At 36.2% G+C, this 21,391-nt stretch overlaps 2 protein-coding genes across 2 annotated transcripts; both read left to right on the top strand.

Annotated features, from left to right (window-relative positions):
* The first annotated feature begins 3,023 nt into the window (after positions 1–3,023).
* LOC121422862 lies at positions 3,024–17,277 on the top strand. Its single transcript, XM_041618087.1, has 8 exons — positions 3,024–3,340; positions 10,661–10,744; positions 11,149–11,288; positions 11,991–12,084; positions 13,070–13,240; positions 13,962–14,109; positions 14,580–14,695; positions 15,815–17,277. Exons 1-8 carry the CDS (start codon positions 3,281–3,283, stop codon positions 15,962–15,964), a joined length of 963 nt encoding a protein of 320 aa, XP_041474021.1. The 5' UTR covers positions 3,024–3,280; the 3' UTR covers positions 15,965–17,277.
* LOC121422851 lies at positions 8,107–10,073 on the top strand. The gene is made up of 2 exons (XM_041618076.1): positions 8,107–9,514; positions 9,930–10,073. Exons 1-2 carry the CDS (start codon positions 8,136–8,138, stop codon positions 9,934–9,936), a joined length of 1,386 nt encoding a protein of 461 aa, XP_041474010.1. The 5' UTR covers positions 8,107–8,135; the 3' UTR covers positions 9,937–10,073.
* Positions 17,278–21,391: the final 4,114 nt, after the last annotated feature.

The following is a 21,391-nucleotide window of genomic DNA, read 5'->3' as shown; positions in this document are numbered from 1 at the left end:
AAGAAAATAAGAGGAACAAGACGAAAGAATAAAATAATGTTTGGGGAAGACTTGCAAAAGAATGTTTTATGTTACTAAATAAAATTTAATAGAATAGTACGGGATTAGCGATAGTCCGGGGCTAAGAAAATCCTGTGTAAAAAGGGTAAAAGGCTATTAAAACCTTTAATACGAATTCGTCATGTGGCCTCGATGCCAAGTTGTATTAAAATAATTAGATTATGTGGTCACGTTTTGATTTATTCTTTAGTATCTTTGATAAACAATTCTTTTTCATCTTGCTTTTTTCCAAAGGAATGGAAGCTAAAAAAATTCCCCTTCATAAAAAGGGTAGTATTAAAGAAATTAGTAATTATAGACCGATTTCCAGGATTGTAGAAAATATTGTTAATACAGAACTAGATTCGTTTCTTAATGTTTCTGGATTATTATGTGAAAGCAAATTCGGGTTTAGAAAAAAACATTCAACTGAAACTGCATTAGTATATATGGTTAATAACTGGTATACAAGTATTAATAATGAAAAAATGATCGGTGTAATTTCCCATTGATTTGAAAAAGGCCTTCGATTCGGTAGATTTGGATTTGCTATTATTAGAATAAAAAAAATAAGCCAGTTCGTAGTTCCTTTCTGCGCATGATCAAAAGATTCTACGCATGATCAGAAGAAGGTCATTTGTACTAAAGTGACATGGTGCTTTAAAATCTAATGAGTTTAGCACCAACTTTGATGTCTTGATTATTCATATATTCTTTTGAATTGTCGTTTTCATTTTCATCCACAAAAAAACAATAATGCTTTGAAGAACGACTGGTATTTCACAGTTTGTCAAGTACATTGTGCAACATGCTAAGATATGCATTCAAAGTAGGAATGCAACAAATACCTTCATTAGGTGTTCACTGGTGTGTTATTCTAGTCACCTGGTCTATTCAATTTCTTTATCCTGCTATGTAAGGCAAGCTTACGTAATACCTTGCTTTGAAATCTGCCTATCATGATGAAAGAAATGAAAGGTCATTTGACCAAAATTGCCCATGAAGTAACTTCGAACTGGTCTATTGTTTTCGCATCAAACTCAATCAAATGGTTTAATTTTTTCTATCCAATAGATCACAACGTGTTAATATAAACAGGGTACTTTCTGAAACTAAAGAGAAGCGGAAAGGAGTACCGCAGGGATCCATACAGGGCCTACAATTATTTTCCATAATATAAATGATATGCTTAATTTATTGAAATATCCTAAAATTGTTATTCACGCAATCGATACATCTATTTATGCCGAAGGTGATAGTTTAGCTGAAATACAATATAAATTAAAATTGGATATAGAAAATAATGTAGCCTTCTGGTAATAAGAAAACCGTATGATGATGATGAAAAAACAAATGTATGATTATTGGTACACGGGTTCGATTTGCATTCTCTATTTTTTTAAGTTGTTGGGTAAAAAACACTGGGTAAATGAAAATTGGGCATAGGTTGGTTAAATCTTTCCCAACTTTTTACTGCATGCATTTATTCAGCATGTGGCAAAAGATTAAATGCGGGGATTTAATATGCCTACATAATGAGCAACAAGGCTTGGGCAATAAGCATGGGGCATAACTTGAACCCGGCAATCAGGGGTAAAGCTTTCCCAACTTTTTACGACATGCTAATACCAAACATAAAAGAGAGGAAATAATGAGAATCATTGTTATGCCCCCGTAATCAAATCTGTTGGAATAGTTCGGTTAATATCGGTAGAGACTATATTGGCGTCGATCCGGCAGGTCATTAATATTCATGAGTAAACTGCCTGTAGCATACGGACATGATTATTCATGACGTATAAAACGCGCGCCTATTTAGCTCTTCAAGCACTCGAAAGCAATCGAATTCAAAACAATCTTATTGTTGATATCTTGTATAAAATCAAAGTTTTACAATCATCAGATATTTATGCCAATTTTGAATGGATACCATCCCATTGCGGTATTCACGGGAACGAAGTAGGAGACCTTTTAGCAAAAAAAGGAGCATCAAAAGAAGAAGTTGAATTACACATTCCATACATCAAAGAGGAATGGAAAAACCACATGTCTATGATTTATAAAGAAATCTGGCAGGCACAATGGGTATCCTCATCTAAAGGAAGACATTTATTTAGCATCCAACCCAATGTGGCAGAAACAAATAGTTATCAAGGTCTCATTCGGTTTGAAGGGACTATGATTCACCGGCTAAGACTTGGAAAATGTAAATTGAATTATTATCAGTATAAATGTAATCAACATGAAAATGGTTTATGTTCCCATTGTCAGGTTTCTGAGACAATAGAACATTTTTTACTACATTGTAATAAATATGAAAGAGAAAGAAGAACTATGCAAAGAAGCATGGATTTAAACAAGCCAATATCAGACCTAGCAACATTACTGGGAAGAAATGCAGACTATAAAGTCATCCTGAATTATGTGGAAAAAAACAAAGAGATTCGAATAAGAAAATACCACTGATCTCTCTCCATCTCTCTCTCTCTCTTTTCCTTTTGTCCTGATGATTATATTTAGTGATGTTTATTCTTATAGACTTAAATTGAGCTTTGACCGAGCTAATAACAGTTTGCATACTATGAAGTACAAAAACGCACAATTTAATGGTGGAGGTAACTAATCTTAATTATATTGCACCTCGCTAGATGACAGGACAGACTAGTCTAACGCCGAGGACATTGAAGCGGGAATTAAGCAACTTAAACTCGGAAACGACCTGGCGCAGATAATCTACCAAATTGAAGAGCGCCAACTCAACTCCAACACCAACCAACCAGCCACACAGAGGGACGAGTACAATACAGTACAGTCGAGTTGTGTTGTGCTATGATGTTTCCTTTTCGATTTGGGAATATCTTTTGGATGTATATAGGAATTAGGATTTAAACCTTGGATCCTTTTGGATTTTGCTTTTGCTAATTTTGGGAAATTCGGATTGCACTCTAAATTTCAGGGACTTAAAATTTAAGTCTCAGTCGGGATTGAAATGAAATTAAATCTAAAAGATTAAATTTAAGTCCTGAAAGATTGCTAAACGTAGTTCTTTATCCGAGATTCCAATATTTTTATTTAAGTCCCGAAAGACTAAAAAAGTTTCGAAGATAAATAGAAAAGTGGCCAATAGGAAGATGGATATTTTGTCACGTGACTTGCAAGCGGGAACTGCAGCGGGAAAAAAATTATCTCTCGCCGATCGAAATCATCGCAGTAATCCATGGATTGAAAATGGCCAATCTGGATGGATTTTTGGAAAAAGTACTGGGCACGAAGGCCGAAGATACTAAACGAATATTGGAGGGTAAGTTCATTTGGTGTTAAGTATGCTAACTTTATTAGAATAACTAATTATATGGCAGCAAAACGGGTGTTTTATCAAGTTGGGAATAGTCAACCTCAGAAAAATCGCACGCGCAATTTTGCCATTCACGTGAATGGCAAAATTGCGTGTGCGATTTTTCTGAGTCGCAATTTCGCCATAGTCATAGACAATTGACTTGTAGAAAACATCAAATAATACATTCTTAAAACATTTTTCACAGATATTTGTTTCCAGAATTGTGACGCATGATTATCAAGCTCTCATTTAAGCCAAGTCTTGTTACCAATTGGGCAATTTTGGTATTTTTGTGAGCGTTCCTAACGTGCCTAACGACCGTCGTTGCATACTGCAGCCCATACACACGAAGTGCGGGCTGGACAGTCGTAAAGTTTTTGTAGGGCCTACCGCCCGGTGCAGCGGTGGCGGTTTACCTGGCTGTATGCAGTGGTCACGGTTACCTGTAGAAACCGCTATCGGCACCGCTGCACCGGGCGGTAGGCCCTACAAAAACATCATCTTTTGCTCTGGATTTTCTCAAAATCTATGCAGTAAATACCAAAAATATTTGCTAATAAAAGTAATATGTGTGCTTTGTTATATTGTCTGTTAAATTAGAATCTACTTTCAATCGATTAGGCCTAGAAATCTAACGTTAGGCCTAACGTTGGCGAAGGGGCCTAATGAAATCACAAAGTTCCTAAAAATTTCTGTCTTGTCCGGACAAACAACCCGTCCGGACACAACAACCGGGTATAGATTCTAGGCCCTAACGTTAGGTCTAACGTTAAGTTAAAGCCTGTAACTTAGACCAAGGGTCTAGATCTATAGCCTATCTACCCGGTTGTTGTGTTTCCGGACGGGTTGTATGTCGATCCGGATGACATTTTATGAAGTTTGTGATCAATATTCTAGACTAATCGATTGAAAGTAATACAGACAATAGAATCTAGATCTAGGACAAAGCACAAATATTAGTAAATATTTTTGGTATTTACTGCACAGATTTTGAGAAAATCCAGAGCAAAAGATTAAGTTTTTATCTGCTTAACAGTGAGTTAGACCTAACGTTAGAGTCTAGGGTCTATATAAGTATCCGGACAACGGACCCCCCCCCCCCCCCATCATACGTAGGCTGTATTGCCTAGATCTAGATCTAAGTCTGCGCAACTGAAATTTTATCTCAATTTCAATAAAAAGTAAAATATTTTTTTTACGATTCATCAATGTTAGATTTATTCCATTCTTTATATTCTAATGATCAATGAAGCAAAATATCTCAAGAAATCATTTAGAAAGAAAGTCTACAAGAACAGTGTTATTTTACAACTTTTAGACAGGCTTGTCGTTTCGTAAAATAACACTGTTCTTGACTAGGGTCTAGACCTATCCTAGATTAGGTCTGTTGGAATAGGATGTGGTTGGTAATGGATAATGACATCAGTACAGATCACAAATAGAGGCTAGATGGACATTATTGTTTATGTCTAGACTAGAGCACATTTAATAATGCGTCTTGCTGTGACTTCAGTTGAGATGTTATAACAAGTGAGGTATTACTGTATCCTCGCACAGTACATTCTTATTCCCATGAGTGGCCTGTTTCAAATCTATCATCAACAGGTCACTACAGTTCATGGTACTAGACTGTTTGTAAACATTACATTAACATGACCTAAATATGTAGTCTTTGCTCAAGTCTTCTCATCGCAAAGACTATGACATAGACTCTATTAATTAATTAAACATTAGATATACCACCAATCACCACAAGGTCTAAATGATTTCTTGAGATAGAGGTCTAACTTGGTCTAGGCCTAGTGTTTTTTTTTTTTTTTTTAGACAGGCTTGTCATTTTGTGTAAGATAGATCTAGAGATTCTAGATCTAGACCTAGCGAAATTGGATAGACTCGAGACTCTAACAGTCAAAGCTCATGTCTGCACATGTACACTAGAACTAGATCTAGGCTTACTGTGACAGCCCTAAACCGTGACCAGTCCCAGTCGCAAAGCGACTTTGCAACGGGAACTGACAAGCCAGTAGATTCCTCTAGACATTATTTGGTGAAGGTTTGAAAATATCTAAAGTTAGATTCGTGGTTAAAAATACCTTATTTGAATTCATACATTGAATCAAATCTTTTAAGTTTTCCTAGAATTTGTGACATCTGCAAATGTTTCACATGAAATAATCAACTAATAATGAAGAAAAATACAGGAAAATTGAGTCCATCCACGTATATTTCTCCGTGCGTGCGCTGTCTTCGCCACAGAGTTAATTACGACTTCGCACAGTAAAATAACATAGAAAATGGCAGCGATGGCACCAACACTATGGGAAGAGACAAGGCCAACGGAAAATTCATTATGGGAAGTCAAAAAGCTCTTATATAATTCAGTTTTATAAGAATTACATTTTAACATTAGTAACATATTAACCAGTATAATCACCTGATAGCTCATCATCGCTGGTTGTTTCACTGTAAATGGGGGTGGTGGAAGTACAGCCCCATCGCCCTCGGCAACAGGGCTGTGTATAGTTACGGCAGCCCGTAATTGATAATGATTAAAACCCATATTAAAATGTATCAAGGTTCAAAGTTGTGTTTCATACAGAACATTTAAACTGAACACAATCTTTTACTTTACCTTGCATTCTGGTGGTAGGCCTATTCAGTGGTTCTGTGGACCCAGGCATGACATCACCATGACGAATTATGTATCAACTTGAGGAATAAATGAACCTGATACTGGTATAAAATCCAATAAAAAATATAAGATACCCAAAAAGTTATCAGCGTCTGAACTGTAGTTGCGGAATTTAAATGTTATCAATAATAGTGCATTGAATTTTTAATTTCTAGTTTTCTCCATGTATTCTGATTATCTGTGTATTGAAGCATGACACAGTCATTACAAATATGATATCAATAAAAAGGGGAATTAATTATCTTTCCATTGGTATGAATATCAGAAATAACTAAAGCGTACCTAAAAAGTTATCATGGTCCAAAGTCGATTTGCTGAACTTTTTGGTAGGGGTTTATATTCCGTCATGTGTTTAATATCCATGTTCTATGATGTAATAAAATAAAAAATAGTCTATTCCCAATTATTTATTTTCAATACAAATTACTTTTCAGTTTTCCTATGAAATTGGCGGCATCACAGGTCTAGGAACAGTCCAGCCTGAGGCTAGATGACTATTATAGGTACAGGGCACTCCAGCAGTACATGTGTACATCAAAGTCAAAACAGTATTATTGACCTCATAGAAAACTAGTGCATACACTCATCCATGTATCACAGAAATTTGGCACCGGCGGTAACACACAAATGCAAACAAGAAATATTGCCTATGCCAAGGCTCATTCCCGTAAGGAGGCACAGAATCGTGTCAGAATCGCGGCACTTTGATTCTCATTAGGATCATTAGACTAGAGTATGGACCCATATTCATAGAGGATTCCAGTTTTCAGGCTATTGCAGGATTCTAGGTCTTATCGCCTTTCCTTTTCTGGCATTTACTATTTTTATTAGCATCTCTCTTCTATATTAGCATTTCTTCTTTTCTTCGAATTACACTGCATTTCAGTTTTCAGGAAGTCATGGATTTGAAATGCTTTAAATGTGAACGACTCATTCATGCTGATACAGTCAGAGAGTACGCTCGCCATTTACGTATGACCCATGCAATCTTTGGGAATGGAGAGACACTTGTTTGTGGTCAAAATGGTTGTATGCGAACGTTCACTCTCATGAACTCCCTGTTGCGCCATATTCGTTTGCAACATGCCGACATGTATATGCCAGCCCGTGTGCCAATAATCCCCCTGTATATGTAGGCGCACGTGGTGGCTTAGCTCATGATAATGACGGGGATGATGAAGGAGAGAATGAGCAAGCAAATGATGATGAGGACATAGAAGATGCTGAACAAGTTTATGAACAGGAAGATTTCAATGTAGGTTCATTGAAGAAGCTTGCCATGAATTTGGTCATAAGATTAAAGGCTTCGACATCTACCACATATTCTACCATTCAAAGTGTCATTAGTTGTACAAAAACATGTTTCAAGAAACACTTTCATCTCTCCGGCAAAAGATGATAACTGTAATGCAACACCATGGAATTGATACAGATTCACAAGATGTGCAGCAGCTTAGTCTCCAATTTCAAGAGCTTGAAAACCCTTATGTAGGCATTGAAACGCCAAGTCAGCAAATGCAATACATGAATGACAACTTAATGTTGGTTCCTCCAGTTGAGCTGGCATTGGGAACAAGAATTGATCACAGGTTGGACAGAAAAACTGGCCAAACAAAGCAAATAGTGGTCACAGAGACGTTCCAGTATGTCCCTATACTAGAAGTTCTAAAACTTGTACTGAAACCAGATGTAATAGCCCTCATTGACTCTGAAATTAAATCACCAAAGGGCATTCTCAGAGGATATATGGATGGCACACAATATCATCAGAATGAAGTATTGCATAATCACCCACATGCTCTTAGAATTGTACTCTACTATGATGATGTGGAAGTCGTTAATCCCCTGGGAAGCAAAAAGGGCCTCCACAAATTAGGCTTGTTTTATTACAGTATTCAAAATTTTCCACCATGTTATAACTCTACTATGAACAGTATCTTTTTGCTAGCAGTATGTTATAGCTCAGACTTGAAGAAATATGGTTTCAATGCTATTTTGCGACCATTCCTTGAGGAATTGAAAATGCTTGTAAGTGAAAATGGTGTAGAGATCATCATCAATGATAACATGATAAAAGTTCATGGTACATTGATCTCATTTGTTGGTGACTCATTAGCAGTACATGATATTTTGGGTTTTCTAAGCCCATCTGCAAGAAAGCTATGTAGGTTGTGCCTTGTAACTCGAGAAGAAATCCAGACTAACTTTTCAGATGAGGATTTTCAGCTTCGTGAAATGGAAGAACATGATGAATTATCTCAGATTGCTGCTGATAGAGGACGTGGTGATTCAGACAGTGGCATAAGAGGTGTATGCCCATTGAATGTGTTGAGTTCTTTCCACTGTGTGAATAATTTCAACTTTGATGTTATGCACGATCTTCTTGAGGGAGTGTGTCAGTATGAGATTAAACTCATACTTAACCAGCTTCTCTTTGTGGATCAATTCATGACATTGTCTGAATTTAATCAGCGCATATCATCTTTTCATTACTCGTTCAATGACAAGAAGAACAAGCCAACTTGCTTGTCAATGGAACGAATAAGGAATATACAAGACCACAAACTAGGTGAAAAGGCTTCCCAAATGTGGTGTTTGACACGGATGTTGCCTCTGTTGATAGGGGATCGTATCCCTCAAGATAACCTCCACTACGAAATACTACTTTTGTTGTTACAATGCTTGGATATAATTTATTCACCCGTAGTTTCTATACCTCAGACTGTAATTCTGAAACACATGATTATTGATCATCATAGTCATTTCAAGCTTGTGTTTCCCAAAAGCCGTATGATAAATAAGCACCATCACATGGTGCACTATCCAATGTGCATGAGAATGTGTGGACCTCTGGTTCTTTCGCAATGTCTTCGGTTTGAAATTAAGCATAATTTTGGCAAGAGATTAGCAGCAATTAATTGTAATTTTAGAAACATTTGCAAAAGTGTTGCTGTAAAACACCAGGTGATGCAATGTGCAGGTTGGATGGGAAAAGGTCTAAGAGAAGATTTGGAGTGCATTAGTGGTAGTGTTGTTACAGTTTCTTCATTAGAAGGAAGCCAATCTATCATTGAAAGCCTTCACCTTCATGAGGACTCTGAAATCTTTGCAGCCAGTAAAGTGACAGTATATGGCATTGAGTATATTCCAAATATGTACTTGGTAACAGGCATTGATGATGATGATGAACCACAGTTCAGTCGAATAGTAGTCATTTTGGTCCCAGGGACAACAGCAGGAGAGATCAATTTTGTTGTTAGAAGGTGTTACAATAGTGGGTTTTTCCGCCATTACCATGCCTTCTGTGTCCAAGAAATGGAGATGTGTGCATACAGTTTGGTGAGGCTTGATGACCTTATTGACCATGTGCCTTTGACTGCATTATCATCCTATGAGAACAACTCAAGAGTTTACCTGTGCCCTCGACATAGTCTAATACATCATAGGTATATATATATTTATATAAATTCAATAATGTACAACCAGTTACATTACTTATGTTTTGGGGATGGGGTTGTCGCCCAAACGTGCACAAAGGAGGAGATATCATTTATGAAAAATAATCAAACTATACAACAAAATCAATGAAACAGTAATCAGGCCTTATTTTCATTTTCTGAAAATAGGGTTTTGGACATTTTCAAATTGGTGTGTCAGTATTTTTCGTTGTGTCTCTATCAAATAATATCTTATTTCAAAGTTTAAGTGTCCAAAGAAAGTAGAGACATGAAAGGAAAGGGTAAAGTCGCACTGGTAGAAATGTGGCGGATTTAGGAAAACTTGCTTTTGGTCCTCTCTTCTGTGCAATATCTCTAAATATATGCTTTGTTATGCATCTTTCTTCCCCCCCCTCCTTCATAGAGAATGATGTTGACCTAGAAGTTCTACTTACAATGTCAGAAGGAGATCTTGACAAACTTGGCATATCATTTGGTTTGAGGCGGAAATTGTCCGTGGCAATTGGAAAGTCACAACAGCAGCCAGAGAGTACCTCAGACGAAATCGTTGTACATGCACATGTAAGATTCTTTTTTTCTTTTTTCTTTTTTTTTCAGTCCAGTTATACTTTAAATAAATGTATGTCAGAATATAAAATTGCTGTAAATGAAGGATGTTTTGATAAGCACCTCAGGAGTCACCTTTAATTCTGCCATGTATTGGCATTGCAGTTGTGAAAGATTGAAGAGCTTGAAGATGGGTGCATTTTATTGTTTTATTGCATTATACTAGGTGTGTCGTTAAAGTAATTGATGTTTTGATTGTTAATTAAAAGAGTAAACTGCTATATCACGTTCGTATATCGGATAATTGAGATTCCATTGAAATATTAAGTGTCAAGACATTCCTTTAGCTACACAATGCTTTTAATTATTTTATCTCTTTAAGCCATTGTCTGGAAATTCAGCTGCAATTCACAAAGATATTGTTTATGGAATTGATTATAATGTACTTTGATATTTTTGGTCTTGAATTGTCAACAAGTAAAAAACTTAAAAAAATCAGACATCAGTTGATTCAGTCCATTTTTAAAGTTTATTTTAAGGAATGCTATTAATGAATTTTAATCTTTCTTTTTCTAAAACACAAAAAAGGATAATTCAGCGAAGGATAATTCAGCGAAGAATGATTCATCAGTATCTGATGGCCCAGTGCCCAAGAAGTTGAAAACTGTGATGGTAAGTTGTAATACCTAACATTTGGTATTACAATTTGAAATAAAAATGAAATTAATTTCAACTCTGTATCAGATGGGAAAATGTCCTTTGATTAGATTAATTGCCACCCATTTCAGGTCACTCATTCAAACTTAAAAATATAAACTTATTGGGTAAATAGATGGAGAAAGCAAAGGAGGTCATTCTTTATAAGTCAACCTTCCATAATGGCCGTACTAGTCAAAGCTATAGTCTGTGTCAAATAAAATGGTACTTTTTAAAGTATGAAAATGAATAACGTTCTAAAAGTGTTTGATACCTCCATAAATTTGCATTTGCCTTCGTGCATGCAGAGGTGGTTGCTCAAATTTAGGTGCCAATTGTGTACTTATCCATGAATTAATTCTTGGTTTATACTTTTACAGAATCTCAAAGAAGTGCTAACAAATTCATCCGAAGGTCTAGATCTTTTGAAGCATCTTGAGAGTGGTTCTGTACTCAATACCAAGCAGAGGAAGACGTTAGTAAAGATAGCGGTGGGACATCTTATTGACCTACATGGATTGTAAGTAGTGAATAATATATTGTAGATCTGTGTAAATTACCATTGCTCCACATGAAATTTCAGCATGCTGCGTTAAAAAAAAATCTACCGTGGATGCTGCCATTTTGAATCACAAATTGAGCAAATTTATGCCACTCCAAGGCTGGCCACACACTTTTGTAGTATCTGGATATGCAAAAAAAAATGTGCTCTATGAAATGGTGACCATAAGGTATCCTTTTTGGTGATATTAAATTGAAATGCTCTGGCACATTTCTAAACATGTCACCAATTTTAGCATGTCACATTTACATAGTAAAACCCCTCATGGATCATCCTGAAATAAACATGATAGCGGATTTTTTTTGGGGGGGAGGGGAGGGGGGAGGAAAGTGATGTTGAAAAAGCAAGTGAAGCATAAAATAATGAAGAAAAATAGTAAGGTTTATACCATCATCTCAAAATGGCTTTTGAATTTCAAGTTATTGACTTGTTTTGTTGCATTGCATATGGTACCAGTCTGCTTGATGGTCAAGACTATAAATGACAATCTTGAAAATGAGATACAGGATTGATGTTTGTAAAAGTTTTTATGCAAATTTTCAAAATTCCAAGCCATAAAATAAATGCATGTCAAACTCCTCTTTCTATGTAAAAGAAAAAGTCTGTAGCTACTGTATACTGGCATGATTTTCCCTTTTTCTATTTCAAACATTCCTGAAGGTGGCCAACAGCTAAACAGAAGACGTTATTAGCTAAGGAAATAGTGCAGACATGGCCTGTAACCAAAGATACCACACCGGGAATTGGAGGGCATGTAAGTAAACATTAAAGATAAACTCTGGTAAAAAAAAAAAATCACATAATTGAACAACAGAAAGTGCATATCAGACCCAAAATTGCTCAAAAACATGATTTTGTGTACAAAGTCGATGCAAATTGTGTTTTCAATTGTGGTATTATATCCTTAAGTTGGAATTAATTTTTTCTTGTCTTTCTTTTTTTTTTTTTTTTTCTTTCTTAAATGAAGGAACATTTCTTCTCGCGTGATGGCTCTGGCTTTATCCAGTTTAGGTTAAAAAATGTAAGGGCATCGCAAAGTGAGAGAATTAAGCTACCGAGAAAAATGGAACCTGAGAAAGAAACTAATGAAGCTGTAGCAGATAAAGCAGATGAAGTAGCCACTGGCCAACAGCTGCAGAATATTCAGGAAAAAGGTAATGAATGTGATGTTTCATGAGAAATTGTATCAGAGATACTTTTGGATAATGTTTATCAAGAGATTAGTATTAAATTGAAGTTATATTTGAGAATCGTCATGTATGCATGCTGTTTGGAACCTGATGGAATAATGGGAATATATTTAAACAGCATACCCTCTCTCCTTTATCTCTTTTCTTATTCTATCACATTGATCTCATTTATAATGTTTGTCCATGATGCTTTGCAACTTGGATTCTGCCTTGATTTTGACGCCTATAACTGAAAATGTCTGATCAGCTCAAAGTTTTGAGTATGAAGATTTCACATATAACTAGGCAACATGTCAAAGAAAAATCACTCATTTATTACAAATCATGTTCATATTTACTTTGAATGTATTTAAATGACATAAAAATATGTGTACTAAAAAGGTGCGATATTGGCCCCAAAAAATATGCAAAGAAGTGCTCGCTTGCTTTCCTCAATAACTCGGTTTAAATCCTCTCTTTGCTCATTTAACACTAATCTACTGAATTACAAAGAACATTTGTTGTGAGCTCAGTAACATTTTCACTTCCAATATCTTATTCCTGTTTCAGATTGACTGGATGAAGTTTTCTCCTCCCCACCGTTCCAACATGGCCATGCATACGCAATACTTTCAAGATACACACAAGTACCGGCGACAGCTGGTGATGGATTGTAATTATCCTGTCTCCATAACAGACATGGTGACTACATTTCCCAGATACCAGGACATTCCACATTTGGTAAGCTATTCTTGTTATGAGGAATAATCATGTTAATACTCCCATTGCATTGTTACTTATTAATTTCATTTGTGTTCTATAGGTGGTCAGGAACAAAATTTTGTTTTAGTTGCATTTAAATACAATTCTTTCTGCAATGGGCCCCAGATTTGTATCACATTCCATATGCACATGTGGGAGGACAGGTCAGGTTGTGACAGTTAACCAATAGTGGGTATTTAGATACTGTAGTTTACAACTACTGAGTTTGGTCATGAAGTGTTAGTGATCAGGGGCAGTAACCAGACCTTAGGGAATAAATAGCTTGATATTCTTGCTGCTGCATTCCATCTAGGTGCATACACTAGCTGTGGTGCATGTTGGTTGGGCAGCACCACCATGCATACTAGCTTTCCCTACACTAGAATTTACTATCATGATCAGTAGCAATGGCAGAGTCATACTACAAAATTCTTTTGTATTTCAAAGCCAGCATACCACATGCGTGTAGTACACATAAGATTGGAGCAGCTAGCTAGATAGCCTCTCTGGCTTAGCTCTACCGAGCCAGCCAGCCAGACCTAGTTTTGGTAGTATTCCTGTATTTATATATTTTTTTAATGTGTATGGATTAAATCTATGCATGCATAATATTGTACTTCTCAAGTCCATCAAACTTAAAGCTATTTTATCTTATTTATTTGTTTTAATATTTTGTTTGCTATTTGCCTAATTTTCTTAGATTGGCATCGATTTTGCGTTACTACATGAAGATGCAGCCGACAAACTGCTGTCAAAGTGGTCAACCTTGAGGGAGAAGATCATATTGCAGGGCCATCAGGAATCTGAAAGCATCAAGGAAGTAGTGAAACGCTACGTAGATACAAACAGTAGGTTAATGATTTTACCGCATCCTGTGAACCTGATTCAACTTATAGGGTCCTAAGATGTCTTAGGACCCTGAAAGGTCATGGAAATATTTTCCCAGATTACTGTGTTTAGAAATAAATAGTTATTCAGGTTGAGTAATGTTACATAATTTCAGCAAATTTATCCTTCATATATTTATTGATGTCATGAAAACATTGTTGTATCTAATGTTCTTAAATCAGTGGACTTTTAGTGTTTGGTGACTGGTTGGGCTGGAACTTCCTTGAGTTTAAACCCTAAAAAGGCAGGCAGGGAGAGAGGGAAGGGTGCTTTCATATTTAGTCATTAATGTATTATCAGAATGCAAATTGCAGAGGAGCCGGCAACACTTGTTGTTCTACTTCTCCATCTGAAGGGTAACACATGATCCAGAAATTACCTTGTTCTAAAATGTAAAGATTTCATTTATGAATTTTCATTCATCTTTCAGGAGATCTTTTTGCACTACTAACTGTGCTCTACACACTGCATCGGCCGGTGCCAAAGTCGAAGGGCGTAAACTGTAGCAGATCTGCAGCAGTACACTACCTTGTACAGCATGTGCCAGTGAGTAATTTGATTCTGAAATATTGCACTTTTTTTAGGGTTCTTTTATAATTCATCAGGGGGTGAACAGCAAATATCAATCCTAACTATAAAGTGAAAATTGTTCTTCTGGCCCAATATCCCTACTAAGAGCAATATCCCTTTTTGTATCTGATTCACTAAAGTACTTGGGTTGGGATTGATATTAGCAGTAAAATCCCTATCAATTAGGCTTAGAGTGATTTGGATTGCTTGCAACTCCTATTGCAAACGACCAATGCTCTTCATTCCCTTCAGACCCACCCTGTGCGCCTTGAGTATGTGCCTCCATGTGTGTCTCCTGCCTGTTTTATTGTAGGCCTAAGCAGTGAAAGTGTGGTCAAACGTGAATAAATGCTTGAAAAGGGCCGAATTTTAAAACAAACTTAAGGTTGAATAAAGTTAACTGATACCTACACAATTTGATGCAATACCTGCACTACTACAAATGGTCCTGAAATTTTTTCAAGCTTGTCCAACGTCTTAATAAACGTATGCTCTCTTTAGTTTCAAGGGGGAAGTTGACGAAAAGTTGAGTCATGACCAGACAAGCTATTATTAGATTGGGTGTCCATGGTGGTGACTGAAATTTGAGGAATTTGCATGCTTTGATTGGATGGATTAGATGCGCTCATGAATATTGATATGCGCTTAGCCTTATGATAAAAATTATTGCAGCCCAACAACATTTTAGCGAACCAGTGAATCAGGATTAATATTTGCTGGGAATAATACTAGTCCTGAGAATCATTAAATTGTTCCCAGTTAGTGAATCACCCCAGTGGGGTATTTACAACTAATGGCTTATACATGTAGGGTGATTATAACGTAAACGTTACAGCCTCTTCATAGTTTTAGGCAAACTACATGAGCTCAAAGGATATTGGAGTTGTGATGAGGTAAATTGATCTTTTAGGGGGTCTATGGTAACCGTTTGTGCTATGCATTTTTATTATTGACTTTTTGTGGTCTGATATACCACCAACACTTAAAAAAAAACCTGATGAAGAAAACATCCTCTTTAAATAGGGTGATGTTGTTAAATTGAGCAGGATGAAGGATGTTATTTATTTGAAACATGTTTTCAAATTCTAATTACAGGAAGGAACAAGCATCAAAGAAGCCATCAATCATATCAAGCAGACATACAGGCAGCCCCTCATAGTGGCCATCGGGAAGGAGACAGGACAGCAGCAATACTTCCTGTGCCTCGACAGAAAACACGTTTGTATTGCTATGTCAGAACAATAGAATTCTAGCACACATGGGGTCTATTGTTCTGACATAGCAATACAAACATGTTTTCTAAAGGCGAAACCCAATCATGCCTGGCAGTAGCATTCCCTTAAACTTCTTTGACATCATCAGCCGCGCCACTATAATAGGGGTACTTTTTCTAGTATTTGGGAGGGATGGCCTGGTTGAGGTTTGATCACCTTTTTAATGAAATACTTTCTAGATGGAAGATAAAAATGCTTAAATTGGGAATTGTTGTATTATGAAGAAATATTAGCTTTCATTTTATATGTCATTTTGGTTTTCATTTCTCGGTCCGGTCTGGGACTTGAACATGACTTGCAAACGAACCTACATTTGGATGAATGAGAGTTAAAGGAAAATTAATGTAAGAGAACTTTACAGACTGTTAGAAAAACAAATTGCTCCTGGAAATCTTCAAGGGCATTAAAATTTTGCCTAGGGTTGTTTAAATTGTTACCATGGACCCTTGGAGCTAGTATATGATAGTGGAACTTGGTCCCAAAAAAGGGTAAAAAGTATACTCGTAATTTGAACAGGATATGAAAACTATCTTTTCTTGCCACAGATGAGTGCAAGGTCTGTGGGCCTCTTGTTATTCTATTGTACAGTGTATAGATTGATTCTAAAATTGTGTTAATGTAGTTTCAAAGTTGTGGCTCATTAAAATTAACTTTGATGTAATGCAAAATGCAGTGTTCTAATATTTAGTCCAGACAGGTTGAGAGCTCAACATATTGTGTGAAATATATTTTCCTCTGACATATTTTAAGCTCAGAGGTAAATAAGACATATTTTGAAAGAAATATTATCTTAAAATTTGCGTACAAAACAAATGAAGAGTTGTCCATAAAATCAGCCATTTTGAAGCCGATGTTGCCTATTTGAGGATCCCCGTAGAAGGTACAACGAGACTTTTCAAACTTCCATAAATCTCTTATTTTATAACCGATTTTGATGAAACTTTTTTAAAACTGTTCCTCTCATTGTGCTATTTCATTAAAAAAAGTGATTATTTCCATGGGTATTGGTCCCCTTTAATATGAACAGCAGTACCAGTTTTGCCTTTGTATACTTGGCAATATTTCTGCCATTTAATATTAAATCTGAAATGCATCTTGTCGTGTTTGAATAGGGGTAATATTTGACAAAGTTTGAAATGTCAAACTATCATTGAACTTTCCATGAAAAACATTATTGCTTTAATTTGCATTGTTATGTAGACATAGTACCTTTTTTTAGGACTGTATATAACTAGTCTCTTTACCATGATGTGTGATATATATAAGGGCACATCCACACGGACATTCCTTTTTTTGTGTGTCCATAATGGAGATAAATTACCTGATATTCAAATAGGCAGTACTGTACAGATTAAGCGAAGGGATATTCTTGCTTCTTAGATATCAGGCTGCTTATCTCTTTTAACTTTAATAACAGGAAAGAATGTTGGGCGTGGAATTTCCCATATACTGAAACGTTCCCATAATTCCATCAGGTTCTAAACAGCATGTGCGCAATCAAAATTTCTTGCGCCGCCATAGGAAGATTTAACCGTAACTTGGCAGGATTTTGGGAGATCATATGGCGGGGGGGGGGGGTGAAGCCTGCAAGGCCCCTTCACTTCCAAACGTGCCAAAATACCCTGGCCTAGTTATAGGGTTGAACCAGTAAAATTCTGAAAATGTCATAAAAATCAGATGAAATATAACATATTTATTGAATTTTAAAATTTTTCATCATTTTAGGGAAACAGTTATAAAATATGCATATCGAATATGCACTGATGACGTCATTTCCCTACTTTTTCTTCTGTGTATTATATGAAATTACAATTATCAGGATTCAATAATCATTTAATGTGTAAGATCATCATTGTTTTAACATGTTTTCTTGCAAGGAAGATAATTTTATGAATGAACTAATGAATTGTGTATTTTGGATTTCATGTAAATAAATTTTTAATGACATTATTAAATTAAACTTACCAGAATTTAATTTTTGAGTGTTTTGTGTTCAATTTCATTGCTTCAGTATACCTAAAATACAGACACTTTAATTTAAATCTATTAGGATTAAAAAAATATAAGTCCCATACAGGATTGCTTTTAAATCTCTATCAGACTAAATTTTAATCCAATAAGACTTATAATTTAAATCTATTAGACTTATTTTTAAGTCCTTTACAGATTAAAAATTTTTAATCCCTGCAAAGACTTATTTTAAGTCCACATCGATTGGTCCCTACCTACACTCCATGAAAGACTTAAAAATAAATCCCTTAGATATAAATTTAAGTCCCTGAAATTTAGAGTGTGCAGATGGGTGAACTGACATTTTTTTGGCCTTTCACGCACTGCACTTCGATATAGCGAGGGTTTGAATTTCCCGCCAAACCACAATGGCCGGAGCAACTACGTGGCGGAGAACCTAGCTCACCGCAAGCCCCTAGAAGAGGAGAGAGGTTTTCAAGTAATAAGAAAACTAAAATTAGCCAAGAAGAGGTTGAGAGAAGGTAGTTTAAGTGATGTTGAAGAACTGGCAGCGGATACCGATTTTGGCACAAATGGAATACATTTTAATTCATTCTCTTCTAGAATGCACTAGCTGTGGTACAATTAAGGAATAGATGCTCTTACTGTTGGACTTTATGCTGCAGCAATGCGCATATATGTGTGGAATGCACTCCTGAGCCATGCAGTGGCACCAGTAAATCAGAGAAAGGTTTGTGACATGCTTCAGTGTCTTGGAAAAGGTATGAAAGGAAATGTGCAAAAGAAGTTTAATACATGGACCCAGTGTGATGTTTGTGGGAAGTGGATGCACCTGCAGAAGGAGACTATCAGTTCCCCATTTGCAGGGCACAGTATGAATAGAGGGACATTAGACAGGACGAAAGGCCATTCTGGTTAACCCCTGTATAGTAATCAATTATTTCCCTGCGCCATTTGATTTGTATCTGATGTTATAGCGCCATCTGCGTCAGTTATGCAACAACAGGTTTGTCCGACTCTTCTCTTGATTACGGTTAAGTAAAGTATTGATCCTAACTACAAAGTTGCTTCCGAGTCTTAATTTATTGTCGCTGCATATTGCATGGATATTATAATTTACTTTCTTTTATGTCATTTGTTGTTTGTCCATGATAAGTGGGTTGTAACTAGGCCAACACTATGTTTACTATGCTATATACCTATAAGGTTTTAGCCACGGATATGACATTTATACGATTATGATAAATACAGGATGAGAGGCCATTTTGGTTAACCCTCCGTAATTATTTAGTTTGATACACATCTGATGGAGGTAATTTTCTTTTTTTTTTCTTCATTTGCCTATTACTGCTTAATAATAATTAGAAATATGTTGGTTTGGTTAGAATTACCTAAATGTCGTGCAGAGAGACATTGCTTTTCATGGTATAGGTGAATAAAAAGTACTAATGACCAATCCACTCCAGTTTTCAATGACTGCATGTAAATGTATCGTAAATGGATTCATTGTGATATGAATAGAACAGACAAAATGCACCTATAAACCTATAATGACACTTCCATTTCATTTTATTATATGCCTTGACATCCATGCATATTGTGAAGCAAACAATATGATTGGACCACAATTGAATTAATTATGGAGTTTTTTTATTTCAAGGAAATGCTCTTTATTTACCCTCAAAATTCATGGCGATGTCTTAACAATCCTGGAAATGTGATTTTTTAATGAAAACGTTTGTGTAATTCATATATCACCAGGGTGGTGTTACACAAAGAATTAAGTGTGACTGAAAGTCATACTTAGACGCAAACGTGTACATGTTGTTCAACGCTTTGTGTCACTAATGGATACTTGGAAGCACACTCACCCTGTGCATAATGTGACCAATGAGCTGATGCGTTATATTGTATATGCAAATGGGCATTTAAGTGCCAATTATAGTCCAACACTCTTTGTTAAACACCTCCAAGATGAGTTCAGATTATCTCAGAGAGAATTTGGTTACAATACATTCTTCTCATAAACCAAATTGAATGATCTTACAGGCCATGGCTTTGCTTCCATAAACTATTTGTTGGTACACCATATTTGGAGCACTGTAGTAAATCCTTGACCCCCCCTATGGGAAAATCCCTTCAATTATTTGCTATCACTCCTAGTTCACCACATAGAATCTGCCAGACGATGTTTTTCTAACATTGGGGCAAATAAGGATTCTGGCCAGATAGATACCTGACAAACAGTAACCAAACCAGCTAGGCTAGCCCTTATGGAACAAACAAAGTGTTACCACAGTGTGTTCACATAGTTGACTTTGTGTAAACTATGTGGACACAGTGTTAGACTTCAGATCACATAGTTAATCACATAATTGCCCACATAGTTGGGTAACAAACACAGTGTGTTCACATAGTTGACTATGTGTAAACTATGTGGTCACAGTGTTAGACTTCAGATCACATAGTTAATCACATAATTGCCCACATAGCTGGGTAACAAACACAGTGTGTTCACATAGTTGACTATGTGTAAACTATGTGGACACAGTGTTAGACTTCAGATCACATAGTTAATCACATTATTGCCCACATAGTTGGGTAACAAAGACAGTGTTGCCACAGTGTGTTCACATAGTTGACTATGTGTAAACTATGTGGACACAGTGTGAGACTTCAGATCACATAGTTAATCACATAATTGCCCACATAGTTGGGTAACAAACACAGTGTTACCACAGTAAGTTCTTCACATCCCTTTGTTAAGCTTTAGAACTCACATGTACAGTATGCGTTTAAATAATTTACACGAGTTTCCACTTCTCTCGATCTATCTATGTTCGCTTCTGCATGTACTGTGCACGTGCGTCGAGCGCGAGCTCGGGGTTCAGATTGGGTTCGGATTCACTGCTTGCTTTCGGAAATGTTCGATTTTTTGATAAAAATAATTTACATTTCTATACAATCTATTATTATAGTGATGATTTTTTTTATTTTCTTTTAAGATCATCACAATGGATAAAATATCAGTAAAGTTTAACGTTAGAGTTATAGATCTATACTAGATATCCGGAACTCCGGAACGTTTCAAATTCACTCGCGAAAGCTTACCGATGCCCGTAACAGTTTATCGCTTCATCCAATATTTACGCCTGTTAGAATCTGATCTTACTGCACTTTGTCTTAATCTTCTTGAATTGATAAGGATATCAACCATGTGGGTTCTAGTACACAGGGTGGAAACGAACGAAGTAACTGTTACTTCAAGCGATTTTGTAACCAACAAAAAGATGTTGGTCAACTTGGTGGACCCGAACTTGAGTTGAGGGCCTGGTGGAGTCCGGAACCCCGCAGAGAAACGGCCGAAACATATGGCTGGGATGTGGAAGGCCAAGGTGCTAGTGGCCAGTGGTAAATATACATTATT

The sequence above is a fragment of the Lytechinus variegatus genome, chromosome 1 (assembly GCF_018143015.1).
Source record: "Lytechinus variegatus isolate NC3 chromosome 1, Lvar_3.0, whole genome shotgun sequence".
Taxonomy (NCBI): Eukaryota; Metazoa; Echinodermata; class Echinoidea; order Temnopleuroida; family Toxopneustidae; genus Lytechinus; species Lytechinus variegatus.
The sequence above is the reverse complement of the archived record's forward strand: the minus strand, read 5'-3'. Positions and strand labels throughout refer to the sequence as shown.